The sequence below is a fragment of the Oncorhynchus tshawytscha genome, linkage group LG25, assembly GCF_018296145.1.
Source record: "Oncorhynchus tshawytscha isolate Ot180627B linkage group LG25, Otsh_v2.0, whole genome shotgun sequence".
Taxonomy (NCBI): domain Eukaryota; kingdom Metazoa; phylum Chordata; class Actinopteri; order Salmoniformes; family Salmonidae; genus Oncorhynchus; species Oncorhynchus tshawytscha.
The window spans coordinates 14,478,241-14,497,843 of NC_056453.1; the positions used below are offsets into that span (position 1 = coordinate 14,478,241).

The 19,603-nt window shown below is 43.5% G+C and overlaps 1 protein-coding gene across 4 annotated transcripts in view; it reads left to right on the forward strand.

Annotated features, from left to right (window-relative positions):
• prkg1b (protein kinase cGMP-dependent 1b) overlaps window positions 1–19,603 on the forward strand; it is a 163,476-nt gene that overhangs the window by 102,595 nt on the left and 41,278 nt on the right. For all 4 annotated transcript variants that reach the window (XM_024387764.2, XM_024387765.2, XM_024387762.2 and 1 more), the window contains exons 4-7: window positions 7,839–7,944; window positions 9,725–9,788; window positions 17,437–17,514; window positions 17,838–17,932. In XM_024387764.2, coding sequence (XP_024243532.1) covers window positions 7,839–7,944; window positions 9,725–9,788; window positions 17,437–17,514; window positions 17,838–17,932 — 343 coding nt within the window. The remainder of the gene's footprint in view (window positions 1–7,838; window positions 7,945–9,724; window positions 9,789–17,436; window positions 17,515–17,837; window positions 17,933–19,603) is intronic.

The following is a 19,603-nucleotide window of genomic DNA, read 5'->3' on the forward strand; positions in this document are numbered from 1 at the left end:
GTACGTCACATCTCTTTCCTGCTCATAGGCTTGAATTGTTTCAGTCCCGTTTCATTGAGAGTGCTTGATTGTTAAACCTGAAGTTTGAGCTACTTGTTTTCACAAATGTTGTCCAGCTAATAGAAATGGCTAATAGAACAGGCCGGGTAGTTAAATGCTCACAGTTTAATTGACGTCCTATTTTAATAAGGATGACGAATTGGCTATCTGACTGCCAGGGGTCCTGCAGCAATTTGTTGTATTCAGCCAAGAATAACATTACTGATTTAACTTGACTGATCACTCCCTGTCTTTCTCTTCTTCTCTCTGTTGCTAGGTTTGCTTGTGGTTTGTACTCCGACTTTTAGACGCCTGGTCTGAAATGAGGTGCTTTAAATGTTAAGTCGGTTGAATCATTTAGTGTTGTACCACTGTCTGCTACTCTCTTCCAGCATGTCGTAGCCTATGAGCATGGAGATGATACATAATGATGTATACTGGAAGCATAATTTAAGATTGCGTGCGTTTTTTAAGTGTGCTGGTACTACCATGGGAATGTGGTGCTTATCTGGGTAAACATTGTAGTTCCCTAGACTACCAAAAAAAAGTTTCATGTCAGACGTCAGCAACATCAAAAGTTGCCTGTTTGGGTGTCATTTTTTTGTGAGGCTTAGAATCTGCAAGATTACCTCAGTTTTTATGACCCCCCCCCACTGTAAAATATTCATGAACTGGATCGGTACAGATGATAATGGATATATGCACATTTACTTCGTGCTCGCTCTTAGCCAGCAGTGTTATTATGGTAAGAGAGCGTGTCTATCATAGCAGGAAAATGTAATGAGACAGTTGTAATTACTGCCAGAGTGAATACCTTGTCTGAAAACACGGACGCACCCGCCCTGCTCACGCATAATCCGTATGTTTATCCGTCATCTGAGAGACTGTTGTAGAGACGTATGGAGATTTGAAGGTAAAACATGGAAACAAGCACAAGGCTCTTGTTATTACCAACACAAGGCAATGTCAATCATCATTCTCTCCTTGAGGAATTGGCAGAATTTTAATTACAGCTGGTTAGGTTGTTAGATTGTGCTATGTAATGTTTGTCATTCATTTGATGAGCATACACAGATTATTGCGTTTTTTTTTTTTTTTTTTTTTTTTTACATTCTTAAAACTATTCCCAAAAATACAACTTTATTGCAGCTAAAAAGGTTAGTCTATGTAATGTTTCTGGTCCTTCTGCTTATAGTGGACCAGCCAGAGGGACATGCAGTGGTTCAATATCCTACCCTCCACTGGTGCTGTTTGGAAGGCCATATCTCCTGGCCAGCACCCCTTTCATCACACTCACACATCCCTTCCACATATTGCTGCTTGTGAGACGAGCTTTCCCCCTCTCAGAAGAAGCAGTCTTCCCAGGACAAACATTCCTCTATGGAGCATCTGCGGTTCTGAGAGTTCTTCTGAGAGTTCTGAGAGCAGCCCATCACATCCAGATGAGAGTCATTGACCCTGCTCTGACCCCTCCTCCTCTCCATCATTCCTCTCTGACACCAGGGGACAAAAACAAGGTTCACGTGCCAAGTCAGGGGTTTAGAGGACGATGCTTAGGCCACATGTGTAGTGGATCTCCCCTATAGCTCCTTATCCCGGGCCTGACAGTGCTGGCCCGGGATAGGGAGCTGCAGTGAGATGGACCTCAGCAGTGGATGGTGTTTGACCCCTATCATGCAGACAGCTACTCCTGCCAAAGTCCCAATTTTAGCTGTTGCTTCTATGTGTCATTGAAATTTAAATGTCCTAGTCTTAGTAATATCCATATTTGGCTTAAGTCTACTGGAAGAGTTCTATCTATTATATTATATTTCCATACTCAAAATGAAGGCACTAAAACTACAGTTTGTGCTTGCATTATTTTTTTGTTCGCTTAAGTTTGTTTTGTTTGTCAGGGGCCTGGGTATTTGTATATTTTTCTTAGTACGGATAATAAACTGCCAACTACTACAAACAAACCGGGTGGAGTTACACGCTGATTGCTGATGAAGTTCTTTGTTAGTACAATGATAACCTCTCAGAATGAAGGCACTTTCTCCAATAGCTGGGCGGAGAGAAGAGTGTTTGAATAGGACCTCAAGTCAAAGCACATAGTGATTACCATCCATTAGCAATTTTTCCCCCCATAATTATTGTAATAGTCTACCTCTCTGTGGCCCAAACCTTTTGTTACGCCTTGGTTCCAGTCTTTTATTCTTCTGTTTTTAATCCTCTCCTGCTCAGCAGAATTGACTATTTTTTAATTCTTTACTAATTGCAGTGGAGGCTGACTACAGGAAGAAAAGGTACATTTTAGTATATTTAATTGTGACCTCATCGCGTCTGTTGCAGAGGATGCTGGATGAAACAGAGTTGGGGATGAGAGGTGAATCAGTCCCTGACAGAAACCTTGTAGGGATGAAGAGTAGGCAACCTGTTCCCTTCGTCTTTGAATATTTGAAATTCTGTCTCAGAGAGAGAGAGAGAAGGGTTTCCTCTGTCAAGTTTAATCAAGTGCCTTTGCTGACAGAGAACGCTTCCTGTTCTGATCCTGACAAATGAGTTGAACTTTGAATTTGCCAACTCCCCTGCAGATGAAACACCAGTCTTAACACAAGGTTTTCACTTTGCACTGAACGAGCTGATTTTGTGTATGGTTTATTTCAATAACGCTGTGATATTTTGAGTAAGTTTGCTGGGTCTTTGTGCTATTTGGTGCATGCTAATTGGACATTTTAATTGGCACTGTCAGGGTCAGGTTGTGCACTTCAGAACTCCCCAGCTCTATAATGTCTGAACCTAATTGAAACTACAGATGAGAGCGAACCGTGGGGTAAATCGTTTCATGCCAAATTGCTGGCATTTGTTGGTCTCTGTCAGGAGTTGTTATTTTCTATGGAGGTCTTCATGTAGCTGTGGTCTATTTATAAACCTGCCATTTGATAATCATCAGGGGCTAAGCTGCATACGCCGTTGTCTCTCTATTTTATGCACTAGTATTATAAACAACATATTCTATTGCCTTGAAGGATAATGTGAAACGTCAAAATTGGAAGGGGTTTGTTTGTTTGTTTCATTGGGAGAGTTTCAAACATACTGTCAGAGATGGCACCTTGCATCCCACCTTTACTGATGTTACATCGCGTCTGTGTTTTATCAGGTTTTTACTGTGTTAGGAATGTGAAACGGGGGGAGGCCACGGGCGTTCTGTGAACTGAAATAAACAAGTGAATTAATTGCCTGTCAGTAGTTGATGGTGTGGCTCTGAGGCACAATGCCTATACTGTAAGCCTCAGGATCATTGGGGTTAAAGCTATAACACAATTGTTCAACCTGGGATGAAGACATATTTACATAATGTGAGTAATCTTCCACTTACCCAATAATTGATGTCTGAGAGAGTAAAGGTAGATGTCTGAGTAAAGGTACATAGTATACAGTACATGCATATTATAATATAGCTAGAAATCAAATCAAATTTTATTTGTCACATACACATGGTTAGCAGATGTTAATGCGAGTGTAGCGAAATGCTTGTGCTTCTAGTTCCGACAATGCAGTAATAACCAACAAGTAATCTAACTAACAATTCCAAAACTACTACCTTACACTTGTGTGTGTGTGTGTATAAGGGGATAAAGAATATGTACATAAAGATATATGAATGAGTGATGGTACAGAGTGGCATAGGCAAGATACAGTAGATGGTATCGAGTACAGTATATACATATGAGATGAGTATGTAAACAAAGTGGCATAGTTAAAGTAGCTAGTGATACATGTATTACATAAAGATGCAGTAGATGATATAGAGTACAGTATATACGTATACATATGAGATGAATAATGTAGGGTATGTAAACATTATATTAGGTAGCATTGCTTAAAGTGGCTAGTGATATATTTTACATTTTCCATCAATTCCCATTATTAAAGTGGCTGGAGTTGAGTCAGTGTGTTGGCAGCAGCCACTCAATGTTAGTGGTGGCTGTTTAACAGTCTGATGGCCTTGAGATAGAAGCTGTTTTTCCAGTCTCTCGGTCCCAGCTTTGATGCACCTGTACTGACCTCGCATACTGGATGATAGCGGGGTGAACAGGCAGTGGCTCGGGTGGTTGTTGTCCTTGATGATCTTTGTGGCCTTCCTGTGGTGTAGGTGTCCTGGAGGGCAGATAGTTTGCCCCTGGTGATGCGTTGTGCAGACCTCACTACCCTCTGGAGAGCCTTCCGGTTGTGGGCGGAGCAGTTGCCATACCAGGCGGTGATACAGCCCGCCAGGATGCTCTCGATTGTGCATATGTAGAAGTTTGAGTGCTTTTGGTGACAAGCCAAATTTCTTCAGCCTCCTGAGGTTGAAGAGGCGCTGCTGTGCCTTCTTCACAATGCTGTCTGTGTGGGTGGACCAATTCAGTTTGTCTGTGAGGTGTACGCCGAGGAACTTAAAACTTACTACCCTCTCCACTACTGTTCCATCGCTGTGGATAGGGGGGTGTTCCCTCTGCTGTTTCCTGAAGTCCACAATCATCTCCTTAGTTTTGTTGACGTTGAGTGTGAGGTTATTTTCCTGACACCACACTCCGAGGGCCCTCACCTCCTCCCTGTAGGCCGTCTCGTTGTTGTTGGTAATCAAGCCTACCACTGTTGTGTTGTCCGCAAACTTGATGATTGAGTTGGAGGCGTGCGTGGCCACGCAGTCGTGGGTGAACAGGGAGTACAGGAGAGGGCTCAGAACTCACCCTTGTGGGGCCCCAGTGTTGAGGATCAGCGGGGTGGAGATGTTGTTGCCTACCCTCACAACCTGGGGGCGGCCCGTCAGGAAGTCCAGTACCCAGTTGCACAGGGCGGGGTCGAGACCCAGGGTTTCGAGCTTGATGACGAGCTTGGAGGGTACTATGGTGTTAAATGCAGAGCTGTAGTCGATGAACAGCATTCTCACATAGGTATTCCTCTTGTCCAGATGGGTTAGGGCAGTGTGGTTGAGATTGCATCGTCTGTGGACCTATTCGGGCGATAAGCAAATTGGAGTGGGTCTAGGGTGTCAGGTAGGGTCCTTGACTAGTCTCTCAAAGCACTTCATGATGACGGAAGTGAGTGCTACGGGGCGGTAGTCGTTTAGCTCAGTTACCTTAGCTTTCTTGGGAACAGGAACAATGGTGGTCCTCTTGAAGCATGTGGGAACAGCAGACTGGAATAGGGATTGATTGAATATGTCCGTAAACACACCAGCCAGCTGGTCTGCGCATGCTCTGAGGGCGCGGCTGGGGATGCCGTCTGGGCCTGCAGCCTTGCAAGGGTTAACACGTTTAAATGTTTTCCTCCTGATACAGAGATGCAAACTACTGTAGTCGGAGAGAGGGAAACATTCACGCGGTGGGAATCACTGACACTCTTCTTAACTAGGACACTACTTCTCTCTCTCATCTATAGTAAGATACAAGTAGTCCCGTGTGGTATTACTGGCCTTGATATAAAGCAAACTGCACAGAGCACTCATAAATCAATGGTGAAGTAGGCTGTCCTGTTTTTTTATTTTTTTAACACAATTCGTATGAGCAGGACTTTTACTCACTCACTTTATTCAAATGTTTTAATATGACCATATTTGTTGTAACTCAAGATATAATAATAGATATGTAACTAATAAAGATAGATGATGAACTTAAGACATTAATGGGGATTTTGCTACCAGCAACCAGTCACATGAACAATTCGATAAGTCTGATGGAGCATCATGCAAATGCCTTGTCTTGTCATACTGCAAGGGTCCAAGGGGACTTGGGATATCCCCCCCTAAATGTATCGAACTTTCACATTATATATTCCCATCCCTGTACCGGAGTAATGAATAATGATACAGATTGTCAGCTATTCTAGTCCTTCTCCGTCAACCAGTCCACCACTCCTTAATCTGTGTACCGTAGATAATGATCCATTAATGGAAATCAATTTGGCTTCACTGATACAATTTAACACAGCAGTCAACGGACACTTTCTGTTGGTGTCTAGGAGTTTGGTATCTCTCTGTGTGCTCAGTGTTAAATCATGATGAGGACTTGAGAGTATACCCATGTTTTACATTTTAGCAGATGCTCTTATCCAGAGCAACTTACAGGGGCAATTAGGTTTAACTCAATCATCAAGTTTGCGGACGACACAACAGTGGTAGGCTTGATTACCAACAACGACGAGACGGCCTACAGGGAGGAGGTGAGGGCCCTCGGAGTGTGGTGTCAGGAAAATAACCTCACACTCAACGTCAACAAAACTAAGGAGATGATTGTGGACTTCAGGAAACAGCAGAGGGAACACCCCCCATCCACATCGATGGAACAGTAGTGGAGAGGGTAGCAAGTTTTAAGTTCCTCGGCATACACATCACAGACAAACTGAATTGGTCCACTCACACAGACAGCATCGTGAGGAAGGCGCAGCAGCGCCTCTTCAACCTCAGGAGGCTGAAGAAATTCGGCTTGTCACCAAAAGCACTCACAAACTTCTACAGATGCACAATCGAGAGCATCCTGGCGGGCTGTATCACCGCCTGGTATGGCAACTGCACCGCCCTCAACCGTAAGGCTCTCCAGAGGGTAGTGAGGTCTGCACAACGCATCACCGGGGGCAAACTACCTGCCCTCCAGGACACCTACACCACCCGATGCTACAGGAAGGCCATAAAGATCATCAAGGACATCAACCACCCGAGCCACTGCCTGTTCACCCCGCTGTCATCCAGAAGGCGAGGTCAGTACAGGTGCATCAAAGCTGGGACCGAGAGACTGAAAAACAGCTTCTATCTCAAGGCCATCAGACTGTTAAACAGCCACCACTAACATTGAGTGGCTACTGCCAACACACTGTCAATGACACTGACTCTACTCCAGCCACTTTAATAATGGGAATTGATGGGAAATGATGTAAATATATCACTAGCCACTTTAAACAATGCTACCTTATATAATGTTACTTACCCTACATTATTCATCTCATATGCATACGTAGATACTGTACTCTATATCATCGACTGCATCCTTATGTAATACATGTATCACTAGCCACTTTAACTATGCCACTTGGTTTACACACTCATCTCATATGTATATACTGTACTCGATATCATCTACCGTATCTTGCCTATGCTGCTCTGTACCATCACTCATTCATATATCCTTATGTACATATTCTTTATCCCCTTACACTGTGTATAAGACAGTAGTTTTTTTTTTTGGAATTGTTAGTTAGATTACTTGTTCGTTATTACTGCATTGTCGGAACTAGAAGCACAAGCATTTCGCTACACTCGCATTAACATCTGCTAACCATGTGTATGTGACAAATAAAATTTGATTTGATTTAAGTGTCTTACTCAAGTGCACATCAACAGATTTGGTCACCTAGCTGGCTCGGGGATTCGAACCAGCAGTCTTTTGGATACTGGGCCAACGCTCTTAACCGCTAGGCTACCTGTTGACTCACTGGACAATGCTTAGCCATGGAAAATGTACATGGGAATGGTAATCATCGGTAGACATCAGTGATAGGTGGTATGATTTGATTATTTCTGCAGGTTCCAAATGGCTGGACTTGGATACTGTATGTCTGATGATCTTGTTTAGCAGATATAGTAGATTCGGTAATAAAGTGATACAGGGTTTTTAATTAGGCTCACATTTTAATGTTAATGAGCAAATGGAATATTGTCGATATTGTTGATATTCTGTCATTATATGAGACTGTGTGGCAACCCAAGAGAGGTATTCCATCCTGACATTTAAAGCTTGTTATTTTCTCTATCTAATGTCTTTTTGCTGTCTCTTTCTCAGCCCTCACTAATGTGAAGCTATGGGCCATCGACCGCCAGTGTTTCCAGACCATTATGATGAGGACGGGCCTCATCAAACATGCCGAATACATGGAGTTTCTAAAGAGGTGGGCTCCTCTCTCGCTCTTTCCCTCTCTTTCGCTCCCTCTCTTTCTCTGTCCTCCACCTCCCCTGAGATGCCATTCGAGCGAAGACTGTCCCTGACAGTCACAGAATCACCTTCCCCCTCTTCCCATTTCCTGTCACTGATGTCTGGGTGCACTGTTCAACAAAGACACTTGCTGGATGCATGTTCAAATGAGCATCAGGTGATTGTGCACTTCAGGTCTTTTACATTAAATCTATGTGTTACCACTTGGAACTGTTAAAACACCAGTTTATTGATCATTATCATACTATGTTTGATATCACTGTCCTCTTTCTGTTCACACAGCTGAGTCTAATCCATGCTAACCCATTGGCTGAGACTTTACATATTGATTTCACATTTCCTACTTTCTCAGCTTCAGACCTGCCTTCTTTTAACTTTAAACATCGTTTTTGTGTTTAATATATAGTGGGCTTACCAATGGGTTTTCTGCTCTACAACAAACAGCATGATGTCCCTCTCAGACCAATATACTTACTCTCAGTAGACATGCACAATACAGTAGATGATGAAATCCCCCTTTTCCTCCAGTGATGAAATAGGTAATTGAAGAAGAATGTTGCACCTATCTCTCATGCGAGCCCCAGCTGTGCCTTTTACTGGATGTTCTGGACCCGATAATATCACATGCAGGGAAAGAGGAAATTGATTTGGATGAAGTTGGCTTTTAGTGGTAAAATAAGATGCCTTTCTCCCCACGCATTGGCAGCTACAGCCGACTGGTGCACAGGGGAGGAAGTCTCAAACAATCAATAAAGTCGTTTGACTTTTAATGGCTCGTGTCATGTGATCTCTGAAGATGCACTCAGTTTGTAAGAAAAGATACCTTTTGTGTCACAATATTTGTGAGGTAGCTTCTGTCAGTGCATCTCTTCAATGTAGAATGTCAGATATCAAACGCGTCCATTTCTGAAGGAATAGTTTCCGTGGTAACAAGCAACAATGTTTCGAAGAGACTCGGAAGTTGTCAAACTGCCAGATTGTGTGTGTTTGTTTGTGCCCTCGTATGCGTTCCCGCATTTTTTTTGTTGTTGTTTTTTTGTGCGTGTGTGTGTGTGTGTGTGTGTGTGTGTGCGCCCATGCATGTGACCGCCCACGTGTGAGTGAAGTCTCTCGTTGAGGAGAGAGCATGCCAGAGGTATGTAAATATCTTTGAATCTGCCAAGAAAGCCTTCTTGAGCTTCCTGGGAAGGCTTAGTATAATTGGAAGCTGCTCTCAGGCTCAACCTTAAACTAAAACCCTGTCCACATGTGAACATTGAGCTGTGGCTTACGGCTGTGGTGATTCTGCACAAACCTCGCCCCACTTCAGACGATGCTGGTCTTAGGGGAGGGTTAAAGCACGTGCGAGAATTGGTATGCCGCCACAGCTGTGCCTATATACATACGCCTGTGAAATTGATATACCTGTTTTATCTTCTCTCTCTTTAGTCAGTCATACAGATTCCACTCTTTCATGCAACCTGCTGTGCTGGCTTTTACATGGATTCTGCATACATGCTCTGCTAGTGCATTGGTCTTTTGGTTTACTTAAAGAGATAGATAGACAACAGAGGGATTATTGATGATGAGAACCTCGTGAATAAACCGTATGTATCAGTTGTGACCGATGCTTTGTGAGTCATAAAGCACCACAGCACCTAGTTCTGTTCACCAGGCCGAGAACAGCATGACCTGTTGGCTTCACCTTCTGGCTGAACTCTCCATAATAGCTAACTCTCGCTCCCTCTCCCCAACAGTGTTCCAACATTCCAAGGCCTTTCAGAAGAAATACTCAGCAAGCTAGCCGATGTTATGGAAGAGGTGAGTTTCCAAGGTGTCCTGCTTGAACTTAGCAGTGTTCGTGTCAATGGTGATTTACGTCTATTTCATTGACTGTGTAATTGAGCAATTCTTTTATGAACCACATCATTACATAATGAAGAATTGATGGCCTGGAAAACTCCTAAGGATTATTATACTGTGGATATTCACACTTTAAAATAGGTTTATCTGGAAATGGAACTAAACTGCCATTTGTAGTCATTGCAATGTTCATACTAGTGGCAAGGATTTTCAGGTCTCCTGTCCTAGGCTGACAGAGCCATTTTAACTGATTTGAGGTCTCATCTGTAGACAGTAGCTCACCAGACACAACCTGAGGTAAAAACTCACTGACAACCTCTAACCTCTGGTCTGACAACCTCTGGTCTGACAACCTCTGGTCTGACAACCTCTGGTCTGACAACCTCTGGTCTGACAACCTCTGGTCTGACAACCTCTGGTCTGACAACCTCTGGTCTGACTCTGACTGCAATAATATCTGTGTATAATTAGGAGACCATGTGACATGACCAGAAAGAATATCCAAATTAGACTATAACCAGAACCCAGATTTACAGTATTCCTAGTCAGGTCACATGGTCAGGTCCCTCTGATCAGAATATCAGAATGCTATCAACAGTGTGTCTAGTTTCTTGTTGTTAACTCTAAATTACCTCTTGCCATAGATCTATGAGTAAGATGGAACAATTGTAGTTGTAATCCCAACCTCAGAGCAGATCGCTAAGCCTCTTACTATTTACTGGCATGCTGATGGTTCCCAAAACTGTGGTAAGTGGTCCTCGGGACCACTCGAGCATCTCAGACATATTACATTAGGTATGCAAAAATGTATCTCTACAGTCTTTCGCCTCCAATTTTTAAGCTAGTTAATTTCAGAACAAGCAAATGAGCTCTCTGATGTTCGTTTTTAATTGGATGACTTGACCTCCAGTGTCTTGTTTCCAAAGTTTCCAAAGAACATTTGGTAATGAAAACCACATAAATACAATTACGGCATGCTTTCCATATCAAAGTCAAATGAAGTATTAGCACAAAAATCACAGGGGGATTTCTTCTTCTAATTTTGTATTTAAAAAAAATGTAACCTTTTATGTAACTAGGCAAGTCAATTAAGAACAAATTCTTATTTACAATGACGGCTTACCCCGGCCAAACCCAGACGACACTGGGCCAATTGTGCGCTGCCCTATGGAACTCCCAATCACAGCCGGATGTGATGCAACCTGGAATCAAATACATGTCATGGTTATCTTAGTGTATTGGATCAATAGAGGATTGTCTCCATTACGAACACACAGCCTTATTTCTAAACCAACCAATAGAATGTATCTTGCCATGTTTTGTTGGTTAAAGTGTTTTTCATTGGCACCAACTGCTGCTTCTGAGTCACCCTGACTTCCCCAGCCCTTAAAGAACCACAAAGGAATGACATACTTCATATGATGAAACAGTATTTGGGGTTGCAGTCATATCACAATCGTACAATCCACTCCATAGTTCCCTAGGTGTTTCAGATGCATACAACACGAATGTATATTCTGTTTCTATGTTCAGACACAGAAAGCCCTATTGGTTACCAAGACACTATCCCTCCGACTGACTGAAATAAAACACGAGGAAAACCCAGAATGTTCAACCAGTTGAGAGCATTGAGCTCCAAAGGGGGCTGATGATAAATGTGCGGCCATGCAGCGTGGTGGAGTTGGGTTCCCCTGTAGGAGTGGGAGCGGGGGCTCTTCCCAGGCATGAAGTGCCCAGGGCAGGCCAACCTCTCCCCTCAGGCATCCTCTCTGATCCCCCTTCCTCTACAGTAATCCTGCCTGCTCGGTCTCTGCAGATAACCCACGCCTGCTGGCTTACTGCGAATGTGTGTGTATGTGTGCTTGCATGTGTGTGCGGGTGCGATTAGTTAAAGAGTGGACACATCCCCAGAATACGCTAGAATCAAATCAGACCTAATGCACCTGCAGAACGATCAAAGAATGGTATTCAGCATGGAACAATACAATGCAGACAATCTCCTTGCCCAGTTTGTTTGTTGTCATGGTGATTTGCCTAGACATGAAAATGTGATTGTAAAAATGGCATATTGCTAATTGTGTAGTTATCAGTCGTTCCTTATTGAACCTCAGCGTTAACACCATCCTCTGTGGACGTGTGCGGTGTTGTGCCTCGAACTACAGTGGTGTTTAGCTTCAGTGTTTCCTGAAAGAATAGACGGGCATTGTACTAACATCAGGCTCAGAGATGGTATTTACCTTCCATTTACACAAGGAAACTCAGTGGGGAAGGTTACAAATGAGAACATTCGGGAACCTCAGGCAAACCCACTTACAAACAACATCTGTGATGCGTGGCATTTCATTGAAGACTCGGAGATGTTTCTCATTACTTGCTGTCACTCATCATTTCAGTCGGAAATCTGCAAAGATCTATCTATGTCAATCCAGAGGAGTGTTGTAGCGTGTGTCAGTGCGTGGAGGCAACTAATTCAAGTGGTAATGTTTTCCCTCCAAAAGATGTGATGTGAAGGTTTCTTTGTGACATGGGGACTGGATTATGGAACAAGCTCCTAGAGCCTTGCAGTGTAGGATAAGGAAAATGCTACTGCAGGAGCAGAACACCAAAGGCATGATAACTGGAGAATCTACTTTAGACCACAACTACAGGGGAATCCCCTGGGTGTACAGTGGCTAGTATAATCAGAAGACATTTTGTTTGTACAAAACGGCATCGTTTTTTTTCTTACATTGTCTTCACACTTAGTTTAAGTGACAGACGCAATAAGAGCCTTTGACAGCACCCCATCTACCAGTTCATTCACAGTTAACCCTCCAATGGTGTTACTCTGAAACGGATGACAGGCTCCTCAAGCACACTGGGAAGAGAAACAAACTCATTACATCACAAGCCATATCAGCTGTAACAGAACAGCAGAGTAGGTCTTGGATTCTCATTCCACATGCAAATAAAAGGAGACTGGGGCACCCAAGTAAGAAAGTAACTGAATCTTGTCAAACGAAAGTGCTAGATACGTAAAGTCAAGAAGTAATTGAGTGTTGTGGAGCAGAATGTTCTGCGTGTGCCAGGGCACCGTTTCATCATGGCACTTCATCCAGGCCTTTCCTCTCTTTTAATGACTTGCCAATTACATAATGAGAAATACCCACTACCTCCACTCCAAGACTACTGTTTGATGTTTAGCCACCATTCACAATGAAAATAAAATCTTAAGATTCTCCTGGTAAGTTATAACTTTTTAAAACTCAACACATGAATTACTTCTCAACTCATCTTTGAAAGTGCGATTCAAAAGATGTTGGGATGTTTTAAGCAGTTTGCACTAGTCTTATATTTATGCTATGTAGTTTAGCTACTGTATGGGGACAAGTATCTATCTAAACGTCCCTTTTTCAGGACCCTGTCTTTCAAAGATAATTTGTAAAAATCCAAATACCTTCACAGATCTTCATTGTAAAGGGTTTAAACACGGTTTCTCATGCTTGTTCATTGAACCATAAACAATCAATGAACATGCACCTGTGGAATGGTCGTTAGGACACTAACAGCTTACAGACTGTAGGCAATTAAGGTCACAGTTATGAAAACTTAGGACACTAAAGAGGCCTTTCTACTGACTCACCAAAAGAAAGAAAGAAAGATGCCCAGGGTCCCTGCTTATCTGCGTGAATGTGCATTAGGCATGCTGCAAGGAGACATGACGACTACAGATGTGGCCAGGATCGTCCTCGCCGGGGCAGACCATGTGTAACAACACCTGCACAGGATCGGTACATCCGAACATCACACCTGCGGGACAGATACAGGATGGCAACAACAACATCCCAAGTTACACCAGGAACGCACAATCCCTCCATCAGTGCTCAGACTGTCCGCAATAGGCTGAGAGAGGCTGGACTGAGGGCTTGTAGGCCTGTTGTAAGGCAGGTCCTCACCAGACATCACCGGCAACAACGTCGCCTATGGGCACAAACCCACCGTCGCTGGACCAGACAGGACTGGCAAAAAGTGCTCTTCACTGACGAGTCACGGTTTTGTCTCACCAGGGTTGATGGTCGTACTGCTCGTTCTGTGCATGATTTTCTGCGAGACAGGAATGTCAGTGTTCTGCTATGGCCAGCGAAGAGCCCGGATCTCAATCCCATTGAGCACGTCTGGGACCTGTTGGATCAGAGGGAGAGGGCTAGGGCCATTCCCCCCAGAAATGTCCGGGAACTTGCAGGTGCCTTGGTGGAAGAGTGGGGTAACATCTCACAGCAAGAACTGCCAAATCTGATGCATTCCATGAGGAGGAGATGCACTGCAGTACTTAATGCAGCTGGTGGCCACACCAGATACTGACTGTAACTTTTGATTTTGACCCCCCCTTTGTTCAGGGACACATTATTCAGTTTCTGTTAGTCACACGTCTGTGGAACTTGTTCAGTTTATGTCTCAGTTGTTGAATCTTGTTATGTTCATACAAATATTTGCACATGTTAAGGTTGCTGAAAATAAATGCAGTTGACAGCGAGAGGACGTTTCTTTTTTTGCTGAGATTACTACTCATTGGAATGCCCATTCCTTAGCAGAAACCGCTCTAGACACAGGGGGTTTATTTCAATTTGGGAGAAAGAAAAACTAAGTCTGGGTCAGCCCAAAAAGTAATGTTCCCTTTAAATTAGCTATTGATTTTTGTTCTTCTCCGTCTTCATGGATTTTTCCCATGCAGTTTCAATGAATTCTGTTGCCATTTTCTTCCAAGCCTAAAAATATACTAAAGCAGAGAAATAAACTAGAAAGCGCTGTTGAAAGACAGTTCCCCTTTGTCACTGCTGATGACTGATCCTCTCGACCTACTCTAACTGGTAAATAAATACTGACTAGGATAAACACTCTTTACTCTAAAAAATCAATTGGTGAGCTGTGTTTGTTTAACATCGTTTACTGTACAGTCATTCCAGAGCTGGAGAAACATATAGTATATACAGTACCATGGTGCCTGGTATGAAGAAACATATAGTATACACAGTACCATGGTGCCTGGTATGAAGAAACATATAGTATACACAGTACCATGGTGCCTGGTATGAAGAAACATATAGTATACACAGTACCATGGTGCCTGGTATGAAGAAACTGTACAGTATCAAGAATGTTAACAATGCAGATATGAATCATGGTGGTATCAAACCCCCCAGAATCATACGATGGATGTGTGTCCAAGCAGGCAGCAGTTGAATTGGGAGTAAGAGGTTTATTTTTAATTCCAGACATCTGGGCTTGGTCAGCTAGGGGAGTGGGCGGCCATTCCCCGTTCCCACACTGTTCTGTTCTGGCCCATACAGAGCAGAGCATGTCAATAGTTCAATGTTTTCCATCTGATGTGTGAGGGTAATTAAGCAGCTACAGATGTAGAATCAACATTTGATCGCACGGTTGCAGGAGAACTTTCTTGCATTGCAGGAAATGTAAAACTTGTGGTGTATTTGAGGTTTCAGAAGGCTTGTGAAAGTCCATTAATCCACACAATAATTCACATTTCCTTTTGCTGCGGGATTATTTTCCTGCTTTAGCAAACTGGCTCAAATTAAGATGCTACACCTGTATCACCAATCGATGGGTGGCAGACAGGTCACATGCTAAACTAAAGAGGATTGAAAAATGAATGTTACCACAACCTGTCAATCATCATTGAATACAAAAGATTGGAAATAATGCAATCTATTTATTATTTACATAAATTATTTTATGCATAGTGATGATACATAAACTACAGGCCATGATTTCCCCTTGATAAGCCTGCCCATTATACCAAGGAATCTCATTTCCGATTTATGACCCTTCCCTTCACTCCATCTTTATTGAAATGGTTCTGCTGTCTATTTTAAATGAATATGGCGGCTTCGAGCTCCAGTTGATCTCTTTCTTCTTGATGCATGAAAAGTCAAAGTTATTGGTTATTACCGATCCATAAAAACCTGCTATTATCTACTCTTAACCTCAGACCTATTTATCTATCATGGCTAATGCACTTTTATTTTAACACAATCATCCCTACTGTGTTTCATTATACCTTCCACCAAAGTCTGCTTAATCTAGTGCTACCTGTATAGGAGCTCAGTTGACTTCCTGCCACAACCGAACAGTGGGAAAAGAGCAGCTAAGCCATGTCTGGAGTCCTATAGCCTGGGGGACCTGACTCTGAGCTGTTGCTGTGTGCTTTTCTTCCTCCCCGGCCTACAAAGAGGTGTAATGAGTTCGCACTCCAGAAATATATTGCATAAAGCTTACTTCATTATTCATTACTTTTTTTTTTTTTTACTGCGTCATGGATCGATCACACAGACGTTTCGCCTTTACAGCCTTCTTCAGTGTCTAGGTACAATTTATTTTCATTCAAAACAGCATTTGTAAAGAAATACAGCTCAGCAGCAGGTGCTTCTAATCAGGGTGGCCACTCATCGGCCAATCAGGGACGTGGCTTTTCTGGTCTACCTGTATACAAATTAGTCACGAAGAGATACAGAAACATAGGGTAGGGGAGCGGTGCACGAAGGCCAACTCACAAATCAATCGGCGCAGGTGTTCGCTCATCTAAATACCTCACATCAATTCATGAGATAGCCCCCACAATGTACATCAGACAAAGCCCATTCATAAATATGTGGGGCCAACTCATAAACGTTATGCAACATCTGATATGGACAGTGTTCTTATAACAGTCTAAATGTGGCTTATAGGATGGAGGTGAAATCTATTCTTCATTCAAACCGTGTGGAGATACAGAATGTAATGTATACATCCACACTTCTCTTTGGAGTCATTTGTTGTCATAGCTACCTCCCCTAAGTGGTGGGTATACTTTTTCAATCAAGACGCAACGCAATTCATTCATAGAATGTTCTACGAAGCGTCTCGCAGCTGGCGAGGTGAAATCTTGACGTCTAAGAGCAGATTTACGTTCTCCAAGATGTACTTTCAAGGTGCGAGATTAAAATAACCCAAATGAAATGTCCGGAAGGGAACTCTGAGGATAGTCCCTGATTGGTCCTTTAGAACTGCTCAGTGATACACAATAGTACCCGTCAGGGGGAGAATGAATGACAACATAAATGATATGTTAACAGAACATGAAATGAAAAGGCTCCTAGTTGATTTGACTTATCACCCAGCAGTAGATGTTAAAATGTCTCTCCTTCTTCATCTGAACACATCTGAGCAGAGGGAAGGGGGGTAATGATCGGAAACATGTCACTGCTTGAAAGGGAAACACTTCACATAGGAGCCCTGCTGCCAAGGTCTGATGTGAAGCAGCAGCAGCCCTATATCTCTGTTTCAGTCCCAGTCTGATAAATGCAGGCTGTTTCATTCAGAAAAAAAGAGAATGTATCATTTTTAACATCACAAACTGATATTGATGTCATTCTTGTCTTCTTTGGTCTCGTTTGTCAGCACATGGTCTGTGTACACAGTGATTTGATTTTCCTAACTGCTATTCTGCATTGGGGCAACTGGTGGTGATTCAACATGGTAGTTGCGTGCCTGACAGAGGCCTGTCCTCAGCCAGACCTCTTCGTCCAGTTCAGGGCGGTGCTGAGTGACACTTCTCTTCCTCTCCTTACAGACGCACTACGGGGACGGGGAGTACATCGTCAGACAAGGAGCCAGAGGGGACACCTTCTTCATCATCAGCAAGGGGAAGGTGAGGGAGGACACCATCAACATCATGTAGACCAACCATTCCAATTTTATGAAGAGAGGTGCATGTATTAATGGCAGAGGTTGCATGGCGTCAGTGGGGCTAGCCAAGGAATGTCTGCTATGGTGATTACAGTAGAGGTTAGTTCAATGTCATTAAGAGGTGATCTTATCCTCCTGAGGGTATATGCTCAATTTGTGATGGAACTCCCTGCCGTTAAATCGGAATTGTTGCTATTTTAAGCTGTCTTTCCCCTTTCCGTGTGGGTTCCGGAATGAGGCGCCTCTATTAAAGCATTGAATGACTGCTGATCTCTTTTCTGACAGGTTAATGTCACCAGGGAGGATTTGCCCAATGACATGCCTGTGTACCTGCGAGCCCTGGGCAAAGGAGACTGGTTTGGGGAGAAAGCCCTGCAGGGGTATGTTGATCTATTTCTGAAAAGGCCATAAAGATTGTTCAATACTGAGTGAAACCTACTTCTTTCCAATCTCCTCCAGATATAGTATGTAAGTGATTGGAATATGTCATATCGGTATGTAAACACCCCACTCTGCACATTCAGTCCAAGATCACTTCATCAGGACCAAGTGGAAGGTAGAGAGTAAAAGAGAGAGAGAGAGGGAGGGTTTGAGAAAGAGGGTTCGGATAAGAGTGAAGAGGTGATCAGGCCACCACACTGTGTGTCTATCATAGTGAAGAGCCCCACCGTGTCCGAACAGTCAGCAGCCTCTCTCAGATCACACTTAAGGGAAAGTTACCCCAAAGTTCAGCTTTTCACATATTACAATTCCCCCGCTGTTGCATATTGTTAACCTGTTAGAGGCCATGGAGGGAGGCACTATTGCTGAAGAGATTGTATTGTGGAAGAGAGGTCGTATGGAAAAAGTCAGATCAGTTGATCAAGTGGTGTGTATTATGAAGTACTGCATCACATTTGATGTAAAGTTATGCAAGTATCATCAAATCAAGATCAAATGTATTTATATAGCCCTTCGTACATCAGCTGATATCTCAAAGTGCTGTACAGAAACCCAGCCTAAAACCCCAAACAGCAAGCAATGCAGGTGTTGAAGCACGTTGGCTAGGAAAAACTCCCTAGAAAGGCCAAAACCTTTCTAGAGAGTAACCAGGCTATGAGGGGTGGCCAGTCCTCTTCTGGCAGAACATGGCCCAGATGTTCAAATGTTCATAAATGACAAGCATGGTCAAATAATAGGTCTGGGACAGGTAGCACGTCCGGTGAACAGGTCAGGATTCCATAGCCGCAGGCAGAACAGTTGAAACTGGAGCAGCAGCACGGCCAGGTGGACTGGGGACAGCAAGGAGTCATCATGCCAGGTAGTCCTGAGGCATGGTCCTAGGGCTCAGGTCCTCTGAGAGAGAGAAAGAAAGAGAAAATTAGAGAGAGCATACTTAAATTCACACAGGACACCGGATAAGACAGGAGAAGTACTCCGACACATAAACTACTGCAGCATAAATACTGGAGGCTGAGACAGGAGGGGTCAGGAGACAATGTGGCCCCATCCGATGATACCCCACAGGGCCAAACAGGAAGGATATAACCCCACCCACTAGAGGGATATCTTCAACCACCAACTTACCATCCTGAGACAAGGCCGAGTATAGCCCACAAAGATCTCCACCACGGCACAACCCAAGGGGGGTGCCAACCCAGACAGGAAGATCACATCAGTGACTCAACCACTGAAGTGACGCACCCCTCCTAGGGACGACATAAAGAGCACCAGTAAGCCAGTGACCCAGCCCCTGTAATAGGGTTAGAGGCAGAGAATCCCAGTGGAAGGTGGGGAACTGACCAGGCAGAGACCGCAAGGGCGGTTTGTTGCTCCAGAGCCTTTCCGTTCACCTTCACACTCCTGGGTCAGACTACACTCAATCAAATGACCCACTGAAGAGATGAGTCTTCAGTAAAGACTTAAAGGTTGAGACCGAGTTTGCGTCTCTCACATGGGTAGGCAGACCATTCCATAAAAATTGAGCTCCATAGGAGAAAGCCCTGCCTCCAGCTGTTTGCTTAGAAATTCTAGGGACAATTAGGAGGCCTGTGTCTTGTGACCATATTGTA